The sequence below is a fragment of the Bos indicus x Bos taurus genome, chromosome 6 (assembly GCF_003369695.1).
Source record: "Bos indicus x Bos taurus breed Angus x Brahman F1 hybrid chromosome 6, Bos_hybrid_MaternalHap_v2.0, whole genome shotgun sequence".
Lineage (NCBI taxonomy): Eukaryota > Metazoa > Chordata > Mammalia > Artiodactyla > Bovidae > Bos > Bos indicus x Bos taurus.
In genome coordinates, this window is record NC_040081.1 from 84,787,542 (window position 1) to 84,806,991 (window position 19,450).

The window sequence follows — 19,450 nt, forward strand, 5'->3', positions numbered from 1 at the left end:
GATGGTAACAATAACCCTGTGTATGAGACAGCAAAAGAGACACTGATGTATAGAACAGTCTTATGGACTCTGTGGGAGAGGGAGAGGGTGGGGAGATTTGGGAGAATGGCATTGAAACATGTAAAATATCATGTAAGAAACGAGATGCCAGTCCAGGTTCGATGCACGATACTGGATGCTTGGGGCTAGTGCACTGGGACGACCCAGAGGGATGGTAGGGGAGGGAAGAGGGAGGAGGGTTCAGGATGGGGAACACATGTATACCTGTGGCGGATTCATTTTGATATTTGGCAAAACTAATACAATTATAAAGTTCAAAAATAAAATTAAATTAAATTAAAAAAATAAATAAAACATAAAAGCAGAAATTTAAACCACAGGAAGAAAAAAACCAAGATTTATTAGCAATCACCTTTTTTAAAATAATTGCCTCTTTGATGCTTCATTGGCAATTAAAGCATATGTCAGGCACTTGGATTATGAAAAAGAAAAATACAAAACCAAACTATTAGGTTTTACACTACAATTGGCCACCAAGAAATTCAGTGATTAAGAAAAAAGAACTTAAGCTGCTTTAGGCAATGCCAGGCTAAATAGGAGAAATTATAAACAGCCTTATAGGGCTGCCAATAAAATATGGAAATGGAGTTGCTCAGTCGTGTCCAACTCTTTGCAACCCCATGGACCAGTCTCTTCCGTCTGTGGGATTTTCCAGGCAAGAATACTGGAGTGGGCTGCCATTTCCTTCTCCAGGTGATCTTCCCAACCAAGGGATAGAACCCAGGTCTCCTGCATTGCAGACAGGGGCTTAACCATCTCAGCCAACAGTGTTTAAAGAATAAAATATAAAATATAGGATACTCATATACCGCCAAATTTATTAATAATGAATTTTTTATTTTAAAAGGCATTGGTACTTATTTAGTTGAAGCTTCCTCAGTGGTTCAGCACTAAAAGAATCCACGTGCAATGCAGGAGATGCAAGAAATGTGGGTTTGACCCCTGGGTCAGGGAGAACCCCCGGAGGAGGTCATGGTAACCCACTCCAGTATTCTTTCCTGGAGAATCCCCTGGACAGAGGAGCTAGTGGGCTACAGTCCATGGGGTCACAAAGAGTCGGACATGCCTGAAGAGACTGAGCATACACACACGTTTATTTAATTACAATAATATTCTAAATTGAAAAATTAGTCGAATAAATTTTATACAACAGAACTCAGTAAAAGGTAAGAAACTTTTTTATCAGTGAGATTTCTAGTCATTTTCCATAACAGAATTCTTTTATCTTTGGTTATTATACCTGGATGTGCATGCGATGGACTAAACTACAGTTTCTCTGTATGCCTTGGTTACCGTTCTACTTGCATGCTTCTATTTCATGTTACCAAATACACTCCATTCTTCTTGAATGGAAATCACAGATACAGTAACTAATGTGATACTAATATGTTGCTATAAAATTATAATTCCTGGGTCATTTAAAATTACCTGAAGTCCTTAGTCCAGGAAGAGCCAGTTCCAACATTGGAACTTTAGCAGTTATAACATCTCGCTTACATTTTTCAACATCCCCATCATGTAGAACCATGTCCACAATTTCACTGATCCAAGTGGTACCTGTGGCAAAAGAACATTTTCTTAACCTTCACCCGAATGTGGGGGAAGGTCCCTGTTGGAAGCCTGCCATCTTAATATACTCTCTTAGAAAATTAATTCTGTAGAATTTCCCCTTCTATGCCCCAAATGTCTATTTTCATATAATCAAAGTAGGGGGATAGACTGACTGTTAGGAATACTAATTTTATTTAGTACATTAACAATTTTGTACAGAAGCTAATTTTCAGGAAACAAAAGTTGAAGTTAGACCTGCATTTGTCAGGTCACAGAACTCACCTGATTTGGGGTAAGTGACTATCATGATGTCATCTGGTCTGCTTTGGAACTGTTCAATCTTTTCCCAGTTGTTTGCGAAAGCATAAGTGATGGGACAGCCATGGATTAGCTTCAGATTTTTTCTCAGGACATCTTTTGGAGAAGTCATCTTTGTTCCAGATTATACAAATACCTAATGCACAGTCAAATCATGGAGAAAAGAGAGAATGAAACTAGAAAGCTGAGTAACTAAAGTTATTAAGACACGGCAATTTGACAGAGTAAAACTGGCCTTTAACACAGAGAGAACAAGAAGTCTAAATACAAAGGGCATTTTTATGGGTGTTCAGCAGTAGATTGCAAGAGCAGCAGCTGGCTTAGTGACAAGCAGATCAAAGGTCTTTAGTGGAATGGAAGCCTGGGAAAGAAATAGGAGTGAACACTTAAAAATCCCATTTTCCAGAAATACGCTAAAAAAATCTGGACCTATCATTCTTCATCATACTCCTGTTGAATCTCATTTTTAAAATTTATTTATTTTTAATTGTAGGATAATTGCTTTACAATATTGTGTTGGTTTCTGCCACATATCAGTATGAATCAGCCATAGGTAAACTTAAGTCCTTTCCCTCTTGGACCTCTCTCCCAACTCCCGCCCCACCCCACCCTTCTAGTTGTCATAGAGCCCTGGTCTGAGTTCCCTGAGTCATACAGGAAAGTCTCATTGGCTATCTATTTCACATATGGTAATGTATATGTTTCTATGCTACTCTTTCCATTCTTCCCACTCTCTCCTTCCCTTCCCTCCCCCCAGTGTTCATAAATCTGTTCTCTATGTCTGCATCTCCATTGCAGCCCTGAAAATTAGTTCATCAGTATCATCTTTCTAGATTCCATATATGCATTCATTAATATGCAGTATTTGTTTTTCTCTTTCTAACTTACTTCATGCTGTATAATAGGCTCTAGGTCCATCCACATCTTTAGCACTGACTCAAATGTGTTCCTCTTTGTGGCTGAGTAATATTCCATTGTATATATGTACCACAGCTTTTTTTTTCTATTAATCCATCAGTGGATATGTAGAGTACTTCCAGGTCCTAGTTACTGTAAATAACGCTGCAATGAACACTGGGGTATACGTTTTTTTCAATTAAAGTTTTCTCAGGATACATGCCCAGTGGTTGGATTGTTGGATCGTATGTTAGTTTTAGTCCTAGTTTTTTAAGGAATCTCCATACTGTTCTTTCATAGTGGTTGTATTAATTTACATTCCCACAAATAGTTCAAGAAGGTTCTCTTTTCTCCACAACCTCACTAGCATTTACTGTTTGCAGATTTTTTTTGATGATGTCCATTCTGACCAGTGTGAGGTGATGTTTCACTGTAGTTTTGATTTGCATTTATGAAGCAAGGTCCAATGCTATAAAGAGCAATATTGCATAGGAACCTGGAATGTCAGGTCCATGAATCAAGGCAAATTGGAAGTGGTCAAACAGGAGATGGCAAGAGTGAACAACAACATTGTAAAAATCAGTGAACTAAAATGGACTGGAATGGATGAATTTAACTCAGATGACCATTATATCTACTATTGCAGGCAGGAATGCCTTAGAAGAAATGGAGTAGCCATCATGGTCAACAAAAGAGTCTGAAATACAGTACTTGGATGCAATCTCAAAAATGACAGAATGATCTCTGTTCATTTACAAGGCAAACCATTCAATATCACAGTAATCTAAGTCTATGCCCCAACCAAAAAGGCTGAAGAAGCTGAAGTTGAACAGTTCTATGAAGATCTACAAGACCTTTTAGAGCTAACACCCCCAAAAAAGTGTCCTTTTCATTATAGAGGATTGGAATGCAAAAGTAAGAAGTCAAGAAACACCTGGAGTAACAGGCAAATTTGGCCTTAGAATACAGAATGAAGCAGGGCAAAGGCTACATAGAGTTTTGCCAAGAGAACACACTTGTCATAGCAAACACCCTCTTCCAACAACACAAGAGAAGATTCTACACATGGACATCAGCAGATGGTCAACATCGAAAACATCTTTGCAGCCAAAGATGGAGAAGCTCTATACCGTTAGCAAAAACAAGCCCAGGAGCTGACTGTGGCTCAGATCATGAACTCCTTATTGCCAAATTCAGACATAAATTGAAGAAAGTAGGGAAAACCACTAGATCATTCAGGTATGACCTAAATCAAATCCCTTATGATTATACAGTGGAAGTGAGAAATAGATTTAAGGGACTAGATCTGATAGATAGAATGCCGATGAACTATGGTCGGAGGTTCATGACATTGCACAGGAGACAGGGATCAAGACCATCCCCATGGAAAAGAAATGCAAAAAAGCAAAATGGCTGTCTGGGGAGGCCTTACAAATAGCTGTGAAAAGAAAAGAAGCAAAAAGCAAAGGGGAAAAGGAAAGATATAAGCATCAGAATGCAGAGTTCCAAAGAATAGCAAGAAGAGATAAGAAAGCCTTCCTCAGCAATCAATGCAATGAAATAGAGGAAAACAACAGAATGGGAAAGACTAGAGATCTCTTCAAGAAAACTAGAGATACCAAGGGAACATTTCATGCAAAGATGGGCTCGATAAAGGACAGAAATGGTATGGACCTAACAGAAGCAGAAGATATTAAGAAGAGGTGGCAGGAATACACAGAAGAACTGTACAAAAATGATCTTCACGACCAAGATAATCATGATGGTGTGACCACTGACCTAGATCCAGACATCCTGAAATGTGAAGTCAAGTGGGCCTTAGAAAGCATCACTATGAACAAAGCTAGTGGAGGTGGTGGAATTCCAATGGAGCTATTTCAAATCCTGAAAGATGATAATGTGAAAGTGCTGCACTCAATATGCCAGCACATTTGGAAAACTCAGCAGTGGCCACAGGACTGGGAAAGGTCAGTTGTCATTCCAGTCCCAAAGAAAGGCAATGCCAAAGAATGCTCAAACTACCACACAATTGCACTCATCTCAAAAGCTAGTAAAGTAATGCTCAAAATTCTCCAAGCCAGGCTTCTGCAATACATGAACCGTGAACTTCCAGATGTTCAAGCTGGTTTTAGAAAAGGCAGAGGAACCAGAGATCAAATTGCCAACATCTGCTGGATCATGGAAAAAGCAAGAGAGTTCCAGAAAGCATCTATTTCTGCTTTATTGACTATGCCAAAGCCTTAGACTATGTGGATCACAATTAACTGTGGAAAATTCTGAAAGAGATGAGAATACCAGACCACCTGACCTATATATTGAGAAACCTATATGCAGGTCAGGAAGCAACAGTTAGAACTGGACATGGAAAAACAGACTGGTTCCAAATAGGAAAAGGAGTACATCAAGGCTGTATGTTGTCACCCTGCTTATTTAACTTATAGGCAGAGTACATCATGAGAAACACTGGGCTGGAAGAAGCCCAAGCTGGAATCAAGATTGCTGGGAGAAATATCAATAACCTCAGATATGCTGATGACACCACCCTTATGGCAGAAAGTGAAAAGGAACTAAAAAGCCTCTTGATGAAAGTGAAAGAGGAGAGTGAGAAAGTTGGCTTAAAGCTCAACATTCAGAAAATGAAGATCATGGCATCTGGTCCCATCACTACATGGGAAATAGATGGGGAAACAGTGGGAAAAGTGTCAGACTTTATTTTTTTGGGCTCCAAAATCACTGAAGCTGATGACTGTAGCCATGAAATTAAAAGACGCTTACTCCTTGGAAGAAAAGTTATGACCAACCTGGATAGCATATTCAAAAGCAGAGACATTACCTTGCCAACAAAGTCCATCTAGTCAAGGCTATGGTTTTTCCTGTGGTCATGTATGGATGAGAGTTGAACTGTGATGAAAGCTGAGCACCGAAGAATTGATGCTTTTGATCTTTGGTGTTGGAGAAGACTCTTGCGAGTCCCTTGGACTGCAAGGAGTTCCAACCAGTCCATTCTGAAGGAAATCAGCCATGGGGTTTCTTTGGAAGTAATGATGCTAAAGCTGAAACTCTAGTACTTTGGCCACCTCATGCGAAGAGTTGACTCATTAGAAAAGACTCTGATGCTGGGAGGGATTGGGGGCAGGAGAAGAAGGGGACCACAGAGGATGAGATGGCTGGATGTCATCACCAACTCGATGGACGTGAGTCTGAGTGAACTCCGGGAGTTGGTGATGGACAGGGAGGCCTGGCCTGCTGCGATTCATGGGGTCACAAAGAATCGGAAGCGACTAAGTGACTGAACTGAACTGAACTGAACTGAATAAGTGATGTTGAGCTTATTTTCACGCGTTATTAGCCATCTATATGTCTTCTTTGGAGAAATGTCTGTTCAGGTCTTTTGCTCACTTTTTTATTGGGTTTTTTTTTTTTTCTGGTATTGATTTCATGAGCTGCTTTTATATTTTGGAAATTATTCCCTTTTCAGTTGTTTCATTTGCTATTATTTTCTCCCATTTTCCCAAGGTATTATTTTTTCCTTGTTTATAGTTTCCTTTGCCATGAAATCTTTTCAGCTTAATTAAGTCTTTCTTGTTTATTTTTGTTTTTATTTCCATTACTCTGGGAGGTGGGTCATAGAGGATATTACTGCGATTTATATTATAGAGTGTCTGCCTATGTTTTCTCTAAGGGTTTATAGTTTCTGGTCTTATATTTATGACTTCAATCCATTTTGAGTTTATCTTTGTGTATGATCTTAGAAAGTGTTCTAATTTCATTCTTTCAAGAGTAGCTGTCCAATTTTTCCAGGATACTTATTAAAGAGACCATCTTTTCCCCATTGCATATTTTTGCCTCCATTTCTTCCAGGTGTCCATTTTATTGGCATATAGTTGCTCGAAATAGTCTCTTATGATCCTTCTTATTTCTATGTTGTCTGTTGTATCTTAGTCTTTTACATTTCTAATTATGTTGATTTGATTCTTCTTTTTTTCTTGATGATTCTGGTTGATGGTCTGTAAACGTTGCTTATATTCTCAAAGTATCAGATCTTAGTTTTACTAATCTTTACTATTGTTTCCTTCATTTATTTCTGCTCCGATCTTTATCATTTCTTTCCTTCTGCTAATTTTGGGGTTTTCTATTCTTCTTTTTCAAGTTATTTCAGGTGTAAAGTTAGGTTGTCTATTCAATGGTTTTCTTGTTTCTTGAGGCAGGATTGTATTGCTATAAACTCCCTCTTAGAACTGCCTTTGGTGCATCCCATAGGTCTTGGGTCTTCATATTTTCATTGTCATTTGTTTCTGGGAATACTTTTATTTCCCTCTTTAATTTCTTCAGTAGCCTGTTCATTATTTATAAATGTATTGTTTAATCTCCATGTTTTTGTGGGGGTTTTTTTTTACAGTTTTTCCCATATAATTGATATCTAGTCTCATAGTGTTATGATCAGAAAAATGCTTCATATAATTTCAATTATCTTAAATTTACTGAAGCTTTATTTGTGACCCATGTTGGGGTCTGTCCTGGAGAATGTTCCATGTGAACTTGAGAAGAAAGTGTATTCTGCATTTGGAGGTAATGTCCTGAAGATACCAATTAGCTCCATCTGGCCTAATGTGTCATTTTAGGCTTGTGTTTCCTTATTAATTTTATGGCTTGATAATCTGTCTATTGGTGTAAGTAGGGTGTTAAAGTCCCTTACTATTATTGTGTTGCTGTCAATTTCCTCTTTTATGTCTATTAGTGTTTGCCTTATGTATTGAGGTTCTCCTATGTTGGCATAAATAGTTACAATTGTTATGCCTTCTTCTTGGATTAATCCCTTGATCATAATGAGTGTCCTTCATCTCTTACAATATTCTTTATTTTAAGGTTTATTTTGTCTGATATGAGAATTGCTACTCCAGCTTTCTTTTGATTTCTTTTTGAATGGAATACCTTTTTCCATCCTCTCACTTTCAGTCTGTATGTGTCTCTAGGTGTGAAGTGGATCTATTGTAAACAGTATCTATATGGGTCTTGCTTTTGTATGCATTCAGCCAGTCTTTTTCTTTTGGTTGAAGCATTTTATCCATTTACATTAAAAATAGGTGTTGATATATATGTTCCTACTGGCATTGTCTTAATTGTTGTGAGTTTGATTTTGTAGGTGTTTTCCTACTCTTGTGTTTCCTATCTATAGAAGTCCCTTTAACATTTGTTGTAAAGCTGGCTTGGTGTTGCTAAATTTTCTTAACTTTTACTGTCTGTAAGTTTTTGATTTTTCCATCAATTTTGAATGAGATCCTTGCTGGGTAAAGTAATCTTGGTTGTAGATTTTTTCTTTTCAGTATTTTGAATATATCCTGCCTTTCCGTTCTGGCTTGCAGAGATTCTACTGAAAGATCAGCTGTTAATTGTATGGAGTTTCCCTTGTATGTTACTTGTTGCTTTTCCTTTGCTACAGTTAATATTCTTTCTCTGAATTTAATCTTTATTAGTTTGATTATTATGTGTTTCAGTGTATTTCTCCTTGGGTTTATCCTGTATGGGGCTCTCTGCACTTCTTGGACTTGGTCTATTTCCTTTCCCATGATGTGAAAGTTTTCAATTATCTCTTGAAAAATTGTCTCAGACCCTTTCTTTTTATCTTCTTCTTCTAGGACCTCTATAATTCAAATGTTGATGTGTTTAATATTTTCCCAGAGATCTCTGAGACATCCTCAATTTTTTTCATTCTTATCTCTTTATTCTGCTCTTCAGCTATTATTTCCACCATTCTACCTTCCAGCTTACTTATCCATTCTTTTGTCTCAGTTTTTCTGCTATTGATTCCTTCTAGAGTATTTTTAATTTCAGTAGCTGTGTTGTTCATCTCTGTTTGTTTTTCCTTTATTTCTTCTAGGTCCTTGCTAAATGTGTTAATCAATTCTTTCATTTTCTCCATTCTACTTTTGAGGTTATGTATCATCTTGTTATAATTACTCTGAATTCTTTTTCAGATTTTTTCTAACTTACTGTGCTTGAGGTCATTTTTTCATAGGCTTTAGGGTCATATTCCTTCTTCCATTTGGTTTCTGCCCTCAGTAGGTAAGTTTGGTCCAGTGGTTTGTGTAAGCTTTGTACTGGGAATGAATTGTGCCTGTGTTCTGGTGGGAGGTGGTGAGGTTTTGCTTTTTTTTTCCCCTCTAATGGGGAGGGCTGTGTGAGGTGGTATATTTTGGAGTGTCTTTGGGAATCCTCTGTACTGATGACTGGGTTTGTAATTTTGTCTTGCTTATTTGGGCAAGGTGTCCTTCACTGGGTGTTGTGGGCAACTGGGTGATGCCAGGTCTTGTATATAGTTGGAGGCCTTCATGACAGTTCTCACTAACTAATACTTCCTGGGATTAGAAGTTCTCTGGCAGTCTAGGGTCCTGGACTCAACACTTTCAGTCCAAAGGCTCAGGCTCGATTTCTGGCCAGGGATCTGAGATTACACAATTTGTAAGTTATGGCATTAAAGATGATTAAAATAGACAAGAACAAAAGAAAAAATAAAACAAGAAACAAAAAATGACCCTTAGACAATGGTAAGTACAAAATCAGACTAATAATTTTTAAACAGTAGAATATACACCCATGCACACACAAACACACAAACGAAACCAAAACAGTCCAAAGAAAGTACAAGAGGGTGACCCAGTAAGCAAAGGAAACCAAAAATGATATAGACCAATTAAAATCAAAGCTAAGTAAAACACAAACTGAAAAACAAAACCAAAGCAGAATGCCAACTAGGAAATAAAGCAAAGAAAACAAACAAAAACTAACAAACATGATGAATAAAAGAAAGAAAAAGAAAAAAATAGAAAAGCAAAGTTAAATCCAAGTATATAAAAAAGTGGGGTGGTACTTCTCAGGTATTGTTAGGGGTAAAACACCTGCCTGCTAATGCAACAGACATAATGAGATGGGGGTTTGATCCCTGGGTTGAGAAGATCCTCTGGAGGAGGGCATGGCAACCCACTCCAGTATTCTTGCCTGGAGAACCCCATGGACAGAGGAGCCTGGTGGGCTACAGTCCATAGTGTCACTAAGAGTCAGACATGACTGAAGCTTCTTAGCACACACACAAATATATTTTATATATATATATATGAAAAATATCAAAAAATAAATTTTAGAAAAAATTTTTAAAAGAAAAAAAAATTCCACAGAACTGCAAAAGGCCAACATAGAGGTAGAAATATATAAAGGAAATGAAAAATTGGATTTAAAAAAAGTTCTCAAAAGCTTAAATAGAGTAATATCAATAATAAAATCAACCACAGGAACAGGGAAGAAAAATCCAGAGCCAATTACAGAACAAATTAAAATATAAGAATAATAATAGACATTTTTCTTGGATAGTCCACCTCTGCCTCCTTAAAATGTCTTCCAATAATGGGTTGGTTGGTCTCTGGACCTGCTATGGGGACAGCTCAGACTAACTTGACCCTACTCCTGCATGTTCCTGGCTCTAATGCTGCATGTTCTTGCCTCCACTGTCCACAGATGCCAGAGCTACTGCATTTTCTTTTGTGGGAACTCTCATTGCCCTTTTATATATTCCATAGACAGAGTCTGCCTAGTTGATCATGTAGATTTAAACTGCAGCTTGTACAGTTATTGGGAAGGTTTTCAATCCTATTCCTTAGCCACACTGCCCCTGGGGTTCAATTGTGGTTTTATTTCCACCTCTGTATGTGGGTCGTCCACAGGAGTTTGCTCCTGAGGCTGCCCTGGAGGTTTTAGGTCTGCTTCAGTGAGGACCAGATGTGGAGGTGTTGCAGCTGCTTGGATCATGGGGACCTTGGCAATGCCGTGTACACAGGGGAGCCAGCAGCCATTGGTGCAGGAAATATGGTGCTATTAGTTTCTTTTTCTAGCCTCTGGCATCTGGCTTCAAAGGATCTCTATATCTGATCTTTCTCTGTTGCTCAGGGCATCAGGCACTTAAAGAGATACCCTCTCTTGGGTCTATTGGTCAGCTGCTGGCTCTTGCATGTGGGGAAAAAGAGGCTACAGTGATGGCTCCACCCTCTGTGTGTGACTCAGCAGTTTTGCCTTACCTCCATGGCTGGTCAGCTTTCCTTCCAAGGTATTTCCCCCTCCACCTCCTCCCTCATATCCCCTCTCACTGTCTCCCTGCAGTGAACAGCAGATCTCACCCTGGGATTGCTCTCCAATCCCTACAGTCCAGCTCCAAGTCACTGCGCATTCCAGGGGACTCGAATCCTGTCCAGGGTAGGTAGGGCTGCGGCAAAGATTGTGTGGTTCTCATTCCTTTCAGACTGTCACAGATGAGCTGCTGCACTCTCCAACAGCCTCAAATGCTTCTCCTGTGTCCCAAACAATTGCCCTGATGTGGGTATCTGATCCCTGCTTCAGGTCCCCCACCCCCCAGGTACATGTCTAGTCCTGATAACTCTCCTTTTTTTCCCCTCCTTCCTTCATCCTACCGTGATTTGTGTGCAACTATATATTCCTTTCCAGTGGTCAAAGGCTCCTGCCCACTCTCAACTGGTGTTCTGCAAGATCTTCTTTGTCTTAAGGTGTATTGCTGATGCATCCATGGAGAGAGAAGTACACCACACCCACCTTCTCCTCCACCATCTTGTTTCTCCTTATTTTTTCTTACAAGAAATGTGTTGTCTTTCTCACCTTGGTTCTTCTGTGTATAATGCATTTGTTTTTTTGTCTGCTTCTAAGATATTCTATAATATCACTGGTTTTGAGCAATTAAATTATGATGGGCCTTCATGTGGTTATTTTCATGGGTTTGTATGTGTGCCTGTGCTTCCTGTTTATTGAACTTCTGTGAATTTGGGGTTTGCATTCAATATTTCTTCAAATACCTTTTTTGAGGGTCTCTTTCTCTTCCTTCTGATACTCCAAGATACATGAATTTGTTTACAGCTCATTGAAGCTCCTTTAATTTAAAAAAAATTTTTTTTTTCTCTTTGTGTTTCAGTTCAGATAATGTCTATGGCTATATTTCTTTATATTCACTAACTTTTTCTTTTGCAATGTGCAATCTGATTTTAATCCCTTCCAATGTTTGTTTTTTGTTTTGTTTTTTTTTTTTCCCCTCAGACATTATAGTTTTCATCTCTAGAAGATCATTTGGGAAATGATTATACTCTTCCTGTCTCAACTTTTCAGTTCAGTTCAGTTCAGTTCAGTTCAGTCATGTCCAACTCTTTGTGACCCCATGAATCACAGCATGCCAGGCCTCCCTGTCCATCACCAACTCCCAGAATTTACCCACATTCATGCCCATTGAGTCAATGATGCCATCCAACCATCTCATCCTCTGTCATCCCCTTCTACTCCCACCTTCAATCTTTCCCAGCATCAGGGTCTTTTCAAATGAGTCAGCTCTTCTCATCAGGTGGCCAAAGTATTGGAGTTTCAGCTTCAGCATCAGTCCTTCCAATCAACACCCAGGACTGATTTCCTTTAGGATAGACTGGTTGGATCTCCTTGCAGTCCAAGGGACTCTCAAGAATCTTCTCCAACACCACAGTTCAAAAGCATCAATTCTTCAGTGCTCAGTTTTCTTTATGGTTCAACTCTTACATCTATACATGACCACTGGAAAAACCATAGTCTTGACTAGATGGACCTTTTTTGGCCAAGTAATATCTCTGCTTCTTAATATGCTGCCTAAGTTGGTGATAACTTTTCTTCCAAGGAGTAAGTGTCTTTTAATTTCATGGCTGCAATCACCATCTGCAGTGATTTTGGAGCCCAAAAGAATAAAGTCTGTCACTGTTTCCACTTTTTCTCCATCTATTTGCTATGAAGTGATGGGACCAGATGCCATGATCTTAGTTTTCTGAATGTTGAGCTTTAAGCCATCTTTTTCACTCTCCTCTTTCACTTTCATCAAGAGGCTTTTGAGTTCCTCTTCACTTTCTGCCATAAGGGTGGTGTCATCTGCATATCTGAGGTTATTGATATTTCTCCCGGCAATCTTGATTCCAGCTTGTGCTTCCTCCAGCCCAGCGTTCCTCATGAAGTGCTCTGCATATAAGTTAAATAAGCAGGGTGACAATATACAGCCTTGATGTACTCCTTTTCCTATTTGGAACCAGTCTGTTTTTCCATGTCCAGTTCTAACTGTTGCTTCCTGACCTACATACAGGTTTCTCAAGAGGCAGATCAGGTGGTCTAGTATTTCCACATCTTTCAGAATTTTCCACAGTTTATTGTGATCCACACAGTCAAAGGCTTTGGCATAGTCAATAAAGCAGAAAACTTTTAGAGCATATTGAATATTGTTATAATGATTGTTTTAATACATTTGTTTGCTAACTCTAACATCTGTGTTAGTTCTAGATTATTTTCAATTACCTAATTTTTCCTTTCACTATGATTGCCTTCTGCTAATTTGCTTGCCTGATACTTTCTATTGGATTTCTGATGTTGTACCTGGGTTTTCCTCCCTGAGTTGTGGCCCAGTAATTCTCTCAAAGCAGTAAATAGGGGAAATAATAGGGCCCAAGTTGTTTTCTATCCACATTCCTGTTGGTTGTTTCACACAAAGGGGAACATTTAATTTATGATACTCTATTTTTCCTAGAAGCTATGATGATTAATTTTATGTGTCCACTGGACTGGGCCACCAGATGCCCAGACATTTGGTCAAACATTATTCTGAGTGTTTCTGTAAGGATGTTTTGGGATGAGATTAATGTTTAAATGGGCAATACTAAGTAAAGCAGATTGTCCTCCCTAGTGTGGAATGACCTCGTTCTGTGAATTTAAGGCCTGATTAGAACAATAAATCTGAGTAAGAATGAATGCATCCTACCTGATAGCCTTTGAGGTGTAATACATTTTTTTTCCTGCCTTCTGGTTGGAACTAAAACATCAACTTTTCCTGAGTCTGAAGCCTGGCAGCTTTCGAATTAAACTATACCATTAACTCTCATTGTTCTTAGATTTCAGACTCAATTGGAATTAAATCACCAGCTATTCTGGGTCTCCAGCTTGCAAATCATCTTGCATATCTTGGGACGTGTCCACCTCTAAAATCATCTAAGCCAATTACATACGATAAATCTCTTTATGTATGTATTTATATACAATAAAAATTGTCTTGCATATTTTTGAGTGGTAACTATTCTTATCATAATAATCCTGAATTAGAATCTTATTGATCTGCTAACCTATTCAAAACATTTTGAGAGTATATTAGTCAGGATTCTCCAGAGAAATAGAATCAAGTTATCCCAAGCTGGAGACCCAGGACAGTCAATGGTGTAGTTCCCTTCTGAAGGCCTGCAGGCTTGAGACCCAATGAGAACTCATGTTTAAGTGTGAAGATAGGAAAACATGATATCCCAGCTCAAAAACAGTCAGGCAAGAGGAATTCCACCTGACTCCCAGAGCGTCTGCCTTTTTATGTGATTCAGACCTTCAACTGACTGGATAAGGCTTGTCCACACTAAGGAGGGTACTTTGTTTTGTTCCTATAATAATTCAAATGTTAATCTCATCCAGGAAATACACTAACAGGCACACTGATAATAATTTTTGACCAAATATATGGGTTTCCTGTGTGTCAATCATTTTGACACACAAAATTAACCATCACATAGAGCTCATCATTATTTACTTTTTCCACTTCATCTTCACTGAACTTTGGATATGAAACTGTAGCCTGGCTCTTGCTAATGTGTTTCTGATTTTGCAACCCTTCTCTCTGCCCTCAAGGAACATAAGCCTCTCAGAAATAGAAGGAAAGGAAGAATGTAGAAATTTTAAGATCCATTATAATCTACTATTCCATTTATTTCTGCTGCTGATGCTAAGTCGTTTCAGTCATGCCCGACTCTGTGTGACCCCGTAAAAGGCAGCCCACCAGGCTCCCTTGTCCCTGGGATTCTCCAGGCAAGAACACTGGAGTGGGTTGCCATTTCCTCCTCCAAAGCATGAAAGTGAAAAGTGAAAGTGAAGTCGCTCAGTCGTGTCCGACTCTTAGCGACACCATGGACTGCAGCTTACCAGGCTCCTGCATCCATGGGATTTTCCAGGCAAGAGTACTGGAGTGCAGTGCCATTGCCTTCTCCTATTTATTTCTGAGAACTTGTCAATCAATAATAATGATAGATAATGTATACAACAAGATGAATAGAGTTTGAATTAACAACATAAATTATGTATCTCAGATAAACTTGTATTGCCTCTAGCAAATAATTATAACTAGACATCAAAGACTGCTGATTGCTGATTGGCAAATTGATACAAATATTTTATCAGGAAAATATTTTGAAAGTAATTTGGTGATTTGAAAATTGTTGAAACTTGTTAAGCTAACAATCTGTGTAATGGGAACCACACAAAAAAATCACTAACATAAAAGCTAGCTGCTATTTAAACTCACATGCTTTTCTATAGAAAAAGAAATGCTTTAGATTAGGAAAAATATATTGTGTAACAGCCTTGTGTTTTAGAGATAACTGCTCCACACCCTGCTAGACCCCATTCTCCAGGCTCTTAAAAAAAGTCTAGAAGAGGGGCTTCCCTGATGGTCCAGTGGTTAAGAATATACAGGCGACACAGGTTCGATCCCTCATCTGAAATATCCCACATGCAGTGGAGCAACTAAGTCCATGTGCCACAACTACTGAGCCCAAGTGCAGCAGCTATGGAAGCTCCAACTTTCTAGAGCCCGTGCTCCACAAGGGAAGCCACTGCAATGAGAAGCCCGCACACCGCAATGAAAAGCAGCTCCCACTCTCTGCCACTAGAGAAAGCCTGCACACAGCAACCAACAACCAGTGCAGCCAAAATAATAAATAATGTTTAAAAAAGTCTAGAAGAGAGAAATCTGCATGTATTTTTCATTTTAAACTATAAGATACACATTATATATCATATTTTATGTCTGACAATTGGTGGATATGCCCACAATAATGCATTTTTTAGTTTTCCCAATAAAAGTTATTATTATATAATGCATTTGTCTAAAAATATATGGCATCTTATGCTAGAAATATAGGAAAAATAATTTGAATTTTACATCTTCATTACTGCTCACAGAGTAAAAGATTTGGGGACCTGAGGAGCCTAGAAAAGAGTATCTAAATGAAAAAGCAGTCTCAGCACAGGACACAAATAGGTTTAGAGCCAGCAAGACATGAAAACAAGGATGCAGGTGAGAGCTATGTGGTCTGGGCATTTTAGAAAATTAAATATTCCATATTAAATTGCTGTCTTCATGATGCTTCTTAATTATCCTATCTGTTTGCATCTGTAATCCCTTGTTAGGTCCAGAAAAAATTCTGGAACATGTCAGCAGCTTCAAGAATGGAACAAATAATGTGGTTGGTCAAAAATTCAACAGAGCAAGAAGTGAAAGGAAGAGGAACTGAGTAGGTAAACGCCGTACCGAGAATAAAATAGGTGTTAAATGAATTGAATAAATGAATGAATGAATGATGCGACATGTATTTCCCATACAGAATCTTCTAAGATCTTAGGGATAGTGTTACTTTGGAGTTTGGATATAAGGAATGAGTGAGAGCAGAAATAAACATAGTATATTCAGATATTAGATTTGAGCTTCACATAGTAAATGAAATAGTTTTCCTTGAAACATTTTATTCTATTAATTACTTAGCAAATTAAAATTTCCAGATTATGTAAAGGTAAATATCAATTCCAGGCCTCATTTGAACACTGGCATATTCTGAATCAGTTGAGAAAAATAAATGAGGCTCTCTTTTCTTTTTTTATTTTTGGCTCTGGAATTTAGCATTTAGTAGAAATGTAACTCCACTTACCAACTCTTATTAAACACACAAATTGTCATCGGAAAAGCAAGTAGGTATTGAGGACACAGATTTATTTTCCATATGGTCTGCAACAAATCACACAGACAAATTTGTTTCTCACATAATATGTGCTTAACATTATGTTATACATTTATAACATCATTCCTGGTTCCATTTCATGTCTTAAACTTTTTAGTTTCTTTACTTACTCATTTTAATTTAACTTGTACTGTTGCAAGGAGATACAACCAGTCCATCCTAAAGGAGATCAGTCCTGGGTGTTCATTGGAAGGACTGATGTTGAAGCTCAAACTCCAATACTTTGGCCACTTCATGCGAAGAGCTGACTCATTTGAAAAGACCCTGATGCTGGGAAAGATTGAGGACAGGAGGAGAAGGGGACAACAGAGGATGAGATGGTTGGATGGCATCACCGACTTGATGGACATGGGTTTGGGTGAACTCCAGGAGTTGGTGATGGACAGAGAGGTCTGGCGTGCTGTGGTTCATGGGGTCACAAAGAGTCGGACATGTCTGAGTGACTGAACTGACCTGAACTGATTGTCTTATATTTACATAATTGATTCATAATTGCTATTTAAATATGGTACATATGCAAGCCCCATGCACTATTGTCATCACTTGATAGCTTGTAATACAAATGCAGAATCTGAGGCTCCAATCCAGAACCAGAACTTATATTTTAATAAAATCCCCAAGTAGCTTACATTTAGAAGAAAATTGGGGAAGCATGGTTTTAAACTACTATTAAGGTACTCTCTAACAATATAGAGTGCATATAAATGATTTATAAAAATGAATTGTTTTCCAGAAAATAAATTATATTGAATGTGCTTCATATATATTATCTCCCTGATGATAAATCTTACTTTCATTTTACAGACTGAGATTAGGAAACAGTTGCAGGAAGTCTGCTCAGACTCATAGCAAGTGAGGTGTGTCTCAGAAATAGAGTTCAGTTTTCCCAGCTTTGCTCACTTGGTCATACTGCCTGGGTAGGCCGGACTAGAGTCAAAGGTGTTCCTGATTTATCTCATTTGGTTAAGGGTGTTCACAGTTTGTAGGGGATTTTTTTTGTTTGTTTATTTGACAAAGCAAACTTCCCTCTGACAAAAACTTCAACTCCTCATGCTGCAAAAATGTTGTCAGAGAAGGAGGGCTATGAGTAACAAAAGGATAATGACTACATACTAGTCACATCTGGGAAGTGGGTGTAACCAATTCAAGAACCTTGGAGTAACAGTCTGGGATTAGCATTGCCTCATCATGACCAGTGGATGATGATGAGTTTAGAACTATATGAGAAGATATATTCAGGGGAGAGAGCCCAAAGATATAGGATTGTGCATAGTCTCTTAGTCGTGTCTGATTCTTTTCGATCCCGCAGATCGTAGCCCACCAGACTCCTCTGTCCATGGGATTCTCCAGGCAAGAATTCTGGGATGAGTTGCCAAGCCTTCCTCCAGGGGATCTTCCCAACCCAGGGATTGAACATAGGTCTCCCACATTGCAGGTGGATTCTTTACTATCTGAACCAGCAGGAAGACAAAGAATTCTGGGGTGAGTAGCCTATCCTTTCTCCAGGGGATCTTCCCAACCCAGGAATTGAACTAGAGTCTCCTGTATTGCAGGCAGATCCTTTACCAGCTGAGCTACCACTAACATTATTGAGTAAGATACTTTGGCAGATGGTTGATGAGGGATATTTACTTTAAAAAATCAGTTCCTAGAAGTCTCTTAAATCTTAAAATGACAAAAAATTACAAAAACTTTTAATGTGTTATATAGTACAGTCTACACAATACTACAAATCTACCCAGTTGAGTGATAAGTTAAAAATTAAAATGTCTAAAATTGACTTAAGAAACATTAATAGAAAATCCCATGAACCGAGGAGCCTGGCAGGCTACAGTCTATAGAGTCACAAAGAGTTGGATACGACTGGCACACACAAACACACAATAGAATAAAAGAGGAAAATGGAAACCATTGTCCCTCTTAGGAGAAACAAACTGAATCATGTGACACTGAGATTCGTTTAGTGGGAAAAGAATATTTGCTCCATTTGTTTCACTCTAACAAACTGCAGCTCTACTTAGTCTACATCGAACTCCAGCTAATGAAATATATGAATTAAATAACATGTTCGGTATTCTGGAAAGTACCCTAAAGGGTGTGTATGTGCACGTGTGTATATGGGGTGAAGTACAGATGAGAGCAGAAAAATGAGAGCTTGGAGTGGATTCCATTTTCCCTTATGAGCCTACAGTTTGATGAGAAGACCCACAATCCTGGCATGCTTAAGCAGAGTCCCACTGAACCTAGAAAAATGAAAGGGATCACTGAAAGACTAAGAGTCTGTACAATATAAACAACACCGCGTTTCCTGAGGGAAAACTGCAATTAGGCAAAAACGTTCTAACAATAAACATATGTTCAAAACGGAAATTATTCAAGGAGCTCATTGTGCCATGGATGCATGATAAAAACTCAGAGAAAAGAGATTTAAAAAGAAAACTTTACCTCAGGATTTAATCCCTCTTTTCAGTTTTCCTTTTCAGTTGGTGGCGCAGCTGCCAAAAGGAATCCTGGGTCCTGGTGGGAGTCCTGAAGGGAGGGAAAGACCAGCTCGGGGAGGTTCATTCCAGTCTTTGGAATTAAAAAAAAAAAAAAGTTTAAAGATATGGTCTGAATGCTGTAGTCATTGACTTCATGGGCAGTTAAGATATACAAATTTGAACTACATACACAGAGGCAGGGCCGCTGCTTCAACAGCTGGAAAAGGCAGGAAGTCCTGAAAGGAAATGAATCAGGGTGGCAGC

At 38.5% G+C, this 19,450-nt stretch overlaps 1 protein-coding gene across 4 annotated transcripts in view; it reads right to left on the reverse strand.

Annotated features, from left to right (window-relative positions):
• SULT1B1 (sulfotransferase family 1B member 1) overlaps positions 1-19,444 on the reverse strand; it is a 43,300-nt gene extending 23,856 nt beyond the window's left edge. Inside the window, exons 1-4 of one of the 4 annotated variants that reach the window (XM_027544660.1) lie at positions 19,377-19,444; positions 19,152-19,277; positions 1,894-2,065; positions 1,489-1,617 (exon numbers count right to left, since the gene is read on the reverse strand). In XM_027544660.1, coding sequence (XP_027400461.1) covers positions 1,489-1,617; positions 1,894-2,041 — 277 coding nt within the window. In that variant the 5' untranslated portion in view covers positions 2,042-2,065; positions 19,152-19,277; positions 19,377-19,444. The other 3 variants (XM_027544663.1, XM_027544664.1, XM_027544665.1) reach the window with 3 other exon arrangements.
• Positions 19,445-19,450: the final 6 nt, after the last annotated feature.